Consider the following 7,355-nt stretch of genomic DNA (forward strand, 5'->3'; position numbering starts at 1 on the left):
TTTACTGATCTTCTGTCTAGTTGTTTATTCATTATTGAAAGTGAGATACTGAAGTCTCTATTATTGTAGAACTGTCTATTTCTTCCTTTGATTCTGTCGACATTTGCTTCATGTATTTGCTAAGTCTGTTGTTTTGTGTGTATATGTTTGTGATTGTTCTGTCTTCCTGATTTATTGACCCTTTAACAATGTATAATGTCCGTCTTTGTCTCATAACAATTTTGACTTAAATTCTATTTTGTTTGATATTAATATAGCCACCTTGGCTCTTGGTTATTATTTGCTTGGAATATCTTTCATCATCCTTTCACTTTTAACCTCTTTATGTCTTTGGATCTAAAGCGAATCTCTTGGAAATAATATATAAAAGGATCATGTTTTTAAAATTTATCTTGTCAATTTCTGCCTTTTGATTGGAGAGTTTAATTTATATTCATAATAATTACTACTAGGAAAAACTTACTTCTGCCATTTTGCTCTTTTTTTCCCTATATATTTTATATATTTTTTGTTCCTTAGTTCCTCCATTATTACCTTCTTTCAAATTTGATTTTATTTTAGTATACCATTTTCATTCCTTTCTCATTTCCTTCTTTATATATTTTTAAATTAGTTTCTTAGTGGTTACCTTGGGGATTACAATTAAGAAAATTAGATAACATTTTAAGACATGTAGTATTCTCTTTGTATTAATTCGAATAGGCTAACTATGTGTTTTAGAGGTTAATGAATAGAGTTAAATTATTTATAGTCAGCATTTCTAAACACCAGTCTAAAAAGTTGTCCTGCTTGAATATAAAAATCTTTCTATTAGTATATCCAAGAGTTGAGTCAGTTTGCTACAGGTTAAATATTGAGCTGGCAGGCAGAAAGTCTAGTCTTTGGTGGTACAGTCGAACCAACCCTGGGCATGAGAGTTTCTTAGCTATTTCCACCGTGCTTCCTGGTTTATAGTTTACTGGTTTATTAGTGAGCACAAAGTGGGCAGGTGGCAGCAACAGCAGCAATAGCAGCAGCAGCAGCAAAATCCCTCAAAAAGCAGCTGTAATCCCCATCATAACTAGATGTGCTGGCTCGGCTATTTCTCCAAGATCCTCATAAATGATGGCCCCCAACTCTTATAACCCCCAAAACTTCTCCACAAACCCAGCTCCTACTGTCTTCTTACTGAGCATCCACTAGGGAGCTAGGCAGTAAACAAAATCATCCAAATAGAAAGTCAGACTAAAAGATGACTAATCTCTGCCATTTCAGAGGAGTCTTTCCAAGTTTGCTTTCTTATTCTTTCTTCTCTGAGCTGCTGCCTCTTACTGGTAACAGGGAGAAACACATCTCTTCTCTCAAGGACCCAATAGACCTTTTACCCTAGGTTTACTTTCTTCTTCAAGTGCCCTAGGAAAGAATAGGAAGGACTGCTTAAGCCCTTGTTGTTTCAGCCTATGGCCTTCCACATTTCCTTGGGTGAAGAGTTGAGTGCTTTTTCCCTTTCAGTTCTAGTTACCAAAGCTTGTTGTTTCTTCCCTGAGTCTCACAGCCCTCCCCGGCTCAGTTTTTTTGGGTATAGGTGAGGTGGGCAGTGAAGATGAACATGTATCTCTGTATAGCATATGTGACATAATGAGTCACTGCGACTCTCCACTTGGCCTCAGCTTTCACCACACAGAGACACAAGCCCAAGGCTCCCCCAGCAGGCAGTCTGACTTAGTAGGATCTGACTAATCCACCCCACGGAGCATCTCTAGCCCACCCTTGGACCAGAGGATCCTCCTAATTAGTACTTCCCTCACCCCTGCCACCTTCCCAACCTGGCTCATTTTCATCTGTCTTCTCTAATGAGTCTGTGAACTATTTTTCTTCAGTATTGTTTTTCATGGGGAAAAATAATTGTGTGGAAAAGAAGTCATGCATATACAACCCAATCAGTTTTCACTCTCGAGAAAGGGGTATGTCAGCTTTTTAGTGTTTAAAGTTTGAGCTGATTAAATGCCTAGACTTTAGTTCCTCTACAGAATACATGTTGCTATTTAACATGGTGGGAGTTAATTAGCTGCCAATTATTCTGTTGTATTGGCTAATGAAGAGTTCATTTAAATTCTTGCAAAGTTGTCTCATCACATCTCTTGCTTTACCCCTGATGGCCTACTCTAGAAATCACCATTATTATTTACAAATAGGTCTCTGAAGACCAGAGCAATATTTTTAAAAATCCTCTGATACATCAAAGAAGATCATAATGCCCCTCCCTATTGTTGCATAGATCTGTAGCTTACAAAGTAATTTTGCATATGTAGATGCATTTGATTTTCTCAATAATTCTGTAAGATAGATAGGAAAGATACTATTGTTCTCATTTTAGATAACAAAACTGAGTTCAGAAAGGTGAAATGACTTGGCCAAAGCACAGAGCCAATCAGAGATAGAGCTGGGACTCAAACCCAGGATTCCTGCATAAATCCATACTGCTTTTCTTTTCACCAAACAATGTAGACTGTAGCAGCTCTCTAAATTTGTTTAACCAATGCCCAGCAATAGCAACAGCAGCTAACACTTACTGAGACTTTCTTATGTGAATGGCATTTACCATGTACCATTTCATTTAATCTTTAAACAACACACTAAAGTGTATATTATTATTATCCCTATTTTAGAGACATAGAAACTGGGGCTCAAAGAGGTTAGGTAACTTGCCCCAAGTCAAACAGCTAATAAATGGTATAACTAGGACTTCAAATTCAGGCCTATTCAATTCTGAAGTTCATATTCTTATTCTCTATATTAGTTAAGAAATTGAAGATATTGTGATGGAAAGGGAGCTGCAGGAAACATGTGAAATTCCATCTCTTAGAACTTTCAGCTTGGCAAAATGGTGGCCACAACAGTTTTTATAAAACAAAAATTCTCAGTGAAGCAGCACAGGAATGGGCACAGAAGCCACATTGACACACCCGGGAAATTAAAACCCTAAGAGTGATTGTTAGGTCTCATACTCTGTGCCAGTATATTTTGACAGAGAAGCCTCCCACCGAAAACCAGTTTTCCCACCAAAAGCTGCTGTTTGCTTCTTTTGGAGATGTTCCAAGGAGTATTTGCCTTTCGAGCCTTCAGCTGAAGGGCTTTCACAGAATCCAGCTCCCCAGCATCCTGTGTCGGACCTTCCAGACAGTTTCGGAGTGAGTTTTTCCCCAGAGTGATGGCTCTTCAGGTCAAATGTTTGATGAAATCTGGGCCTAAATAGCCACCAGTTAATGCCCTTACTTAAGACATAACAATCAGGGTTTTCCTTTGTTCCAAGAAGCAGTCAAACTGCTCTCTCTGTCCCCGCTCAAGTGTTTCTTATCAACAGTTAATGGAAAAGGAGTAAACCCTAGCATCATATAACAGACAAAGAAACCATCAAAAGGGTGACCAAAAAGATATATTGTTGACTGAACTATTTTTCACTGGGTCTAGAAATTTGACAAAAAGGGAAAAAATCTAAAATGTGTTTTAATTTTCCAACAAGCAGCCCTTACCCCCAACTAATAGCAAAGGACTGTCCAGCACCCCTATCAACTAGTGCTGAGGATCTCATTCCCTGGCCCAAGGCTTGACCCAGATTCCTTCCCCAGAAAGATTCTAGATTAGTAGCTGCTAGGCATGGCACATCTCCCAGATGTTGAGGCAAAAGGAGCTCATTTAACTCCAGCTGTTAATCAGAAGCCGTCTGCGCTAACCTCCCTCTAAAACACAGGAAAATAAATTGGGTACAGAGAGCATATGTTGGTTCTCAGAGTTCAGGGAGAGAGGAGTGGGGTTGCAGGAGGGATGAGGAAGGAAAAATAGAGAAAAAAGTCCAATTTCCTTCTCTTACTTTTTCTTACAGAAACATGCTAGAAAGGAATTTGGTTTACTTTTCCTGGGTGGCTCATAAAATCCTGTAGTTGGCTCCTGTGGTAACTTTTCTAGGTTTTTCCTAACCTATATGCTGAGGAAAAAGATGGGCCTTCAAAAGAGCCCCACTTGCCAGAGGGGATCTAAATATTGCTGGCTCCTGTTCTATGGCAATTGATTGAGTTATTTAGGAACTTGCTGTGCTTCTACTTGAAAATTGGAGGCTTTCTCTTCATGTCAGAGGACTAGGCAGTGGCTCCGAGAAGACTCACTTGGAGAGCCCGTGAAGTTTACATTAAACTCCCTCCCCTGATAGTCTTATTCATCAGATCTTGATAGCTACTTGAATGTGCTTTTTCAACACATACTCTGTGTGATTCTGATGTTGGGGGGCGGGGTTCTAGATCATATTTTGAGAAACACTGCTCAAAGATCCAGAGAGTTTATTTGAATAGTTTATTTAATTTACTAGTGAGTTTAAGGGAAGTTGTAAAAAAATATATCCTCTATACCCATACAATGTAATCTAAACACGACAACAGAGATCTTCTTAGTGCCATTTTGAATCTCATGCCTGAGCTTGAGTGTCATACTCAGGTTGAGATAGTGCTTAATGGTTTGGGATGCCAACTGAATTAAAAATGTTTCTTGATTAAATGGGTATTTACTTGCTCTCTAGGCATCGTAAGTTAGTTTTTAAGCAAAGCAAGTTGTATGGTGTCCTTTTAGGGTTCTAGATCCACAAACCTCCTTAATTTTTGCATTTACTTTTGGCTGGAGCTAATGAGGTCTCAGAATAACTAAAATGATAAAGAGAACAGGGATGAGCTTTCTCTGACAAATTCCCAGAAAGGCAACATAAGTAAGTTGTAACATAATTAATTCACTAGTTCAACAAACATTTATTGAGTAACTGCTATGGACTAAGCACAGTTCTAGGTGTAAGAGGTACAGTAGTAAATAAAACAGATGTAAATAATTTTTTTTATGGAGTTTATATTTATAGTGGGGGATATGGATAATAAACAAGATAAATAAGTAAAGTATACAATATGATAGACAGTCATAAAAGTGCCAAGGAGAAAAAAATAACACAGGAAATTAGAATTATGAAGTGTCAGGGTAGAGAGCTAAATTTTTAAATAGGTTGGCCAGCAAGGTGTCACTAGAAGGTGGCTTTTGTATCAAGACCTGAAGGAAGTGAGGGACACAGACATGGTAGAAGAGCATGCTTGGCAGAGGAAATAGCAAGTACAAATGCCCTAAGGGAAGAACATGCATGGGATGTTTCAGGAAAAGCAAAATAGTAGTGTGTCTGGAGCAGAAAGTGGTAAGAGGCACGGTCAGAGAGGCAATGGGGAGACATCATATGAGGTTAGAAGGAACATAGATGTTGTCATCCAGTCCCAAAAGACCGGAACTACAAGACCTCCTTGAAGCATGAAAAATTTTCAGAAAAATAAAACAAGAGACATTACTCTGTACACTGAGTATTAAATTCATAATTCCAAGAGATAACACAAGGCAAATATACAGTACCAGGAAGAGGTGTTAGATAAATTAATGGATGACAGCTGCATAAAGAAGTTAGGAAAGGTTTGGGACCACTTCTAATTTTGTGTGATTGACCCCACAAAAGACAACTGTAGCATACCTCCCCCTTTTCCTAGAATCAAAAACAGAATGTTGAGCTGGGAGTATGTCATCAGCCTGACCCATTAACACTGCGTTAAGTTCCCAGGCATTGGAATCACAGGCTATAAAAGAACCATGTTTGGAACTATGATAGTAGCAAAGTTTATCACTGGATCAACATACAATGGTGTTGGGAAATGTGAAGGGATGTGAAAGCTGCAAATACCAAAGGGGTCCTTGGTGCTGTGTAGAGCTAGTTTGGAAAGAACTAGTGAGTAAATACAAATGGAAATTGTTTCCACCTGCTAAATTTCATCATTTGCCACTGGTGTCAGAAGAGAGATGGCTCATCGCCTAGCCTTCAAATGGGCTCCTCTAACACAAATATCTGGAGATTCTTAGGAATGAAAGGTACTCTAGGATGTCCCTTTGAGGAGTGAAAAATGCTATGCCAAGAAGCCTAGAGGAGACTGTTTTGAAGTCCCTACAGAGGAACCCAACTAGGAGTCCCAGGACAAGATAGTTTGGAGAGGTAGAGGCCAGCCATAATGAGGGTAAAGTGACAGGCTCCATCCCCACCCCACTGTGGTGGGAGCACTCAGTTCCTCAGGGTGCTCCCATCAGCCTCGTACCGATGGACAGTAAATATAAGTAAAAGTAGTGTGCTATCTACGCAAACTTAGCTTACAGACAAGCCCTCTTCCAACCTGATTTTCTTCCCTCTACCAAGCCCTCCTATGAAGAAATCCCAGAGCCCTGACAAATTTTACTGACACAGATTGTGCCTCTCACACCAATCAGCCCCTTCTGTTAATTAAATGAGGGTATAGGACAAGAGAACACGCAAATCCTCTGACCTTGTAAACTTCATTAAATGGTTTCACTTGCAAGGGAACCAGCAAAAAGTGTGCACCTTGCCACTAATGACCACTGAGGGGTCAATATTGCTGTAGGAAAAAGGGACAGTTCATGAGGTATTTCTGCTTTAGGAATTCTTCCCCAGAGGAATGTCCAACTTTGGAGACCAGTGATAGCACACAAAGTTGATTTGTTTCTTTTCTACCACTTTCTCCAGAGCTCCTTGGAGCCCTCATCTGGACCTGTTCACTCACAGCCCTATACCGCATTTGCCATGCTGACCTCTCCCAGCAGCACCCAGCTGCCCATTGGTTTCAGCACCCCAGCAACCACCCAGGGCTATTTGGATTCTTCAGGTGCTCCACACATGATGGTTTTAAACCCCCAGAATCAAAAGAAAAACCTTCAAGCAACTGTAAGTCCTTCAAGAGGCCTGGGAATAAACTACTATATATAATAAAATATGAGTTCCAAGCTTTGCCAACTGCACCTAGGGAAATGGTATGGTTTGGGGGATCCATGGTAAAGTCAAGGGCACTGTCTCAGGCTTGACACCCTCAAAGAGGTGAGCAAACTTACATCTAGTGGGTGGGATGTCCTATGCATGTAGAACTTACATAAAAGGGACTGAAGAAAGTAGAAACAGTGACCTAAACTCCCAGAAACTGCTTATTGTCTTAGCATCTGGAAATTAACTCAACCCTCTTTGCGTAGAGTATATTCAACCAGAGTCCAGACCAAGATTCTTTTAATTATTAATCAGGTAAGACCCACAAGTTCAAATTGCAGCAATGTTCCACTCATTTAGGAGAACTCCAAGCATATATTTATTTTATTTTTTTTTAATTAAGTTTATTGGGGTGACATTGGTTAATTAATACAATTATATAATTTTCAGGTGTACATTATCATTTGACATCTGTCTATTCTATTGTGTTTACCACCCAAAGTCCAGTTTCCTTCAGCTACCATATATTTGATCCCCTTTACCC

General features: G+C 39.5%; 1 protein-coding gene across 1 annotated transcript in view; it reads left to right on the forward strand.

Annotated features, from left to right (window-relative positions):
• LOC102880461 (acrosomal protein KIAA1210) overlaps window positions 1-7,355 on the forward strand; it is a 52,757-nt gene that overhangs the window by 26,727 nt on the left and 18,675 nt on the right. The window contains 1 exon segment of the mRNA XM_025046227.1: window positions 6,581-6,778. Coding sequence (XP_024901995.1) covers window positions 6,581-6,778 — 198 coding nt within the window.

Source organism: Pteropus alecto, unplaced genomic scaffold, assembly GCF_000325575.1.
Source record: "Pteropus alecto unplaced genomic scaffold, ASM32557v1 scaffold280, whole genome shotgun sequence".
Classification (NCBI taxonomy): domain Eukaryota; kingdom Metazoa; phylum Chordata; class Mammalia; order Chiroptera; family Pteropodidae; genus Pteropus; species Pteropus alecto.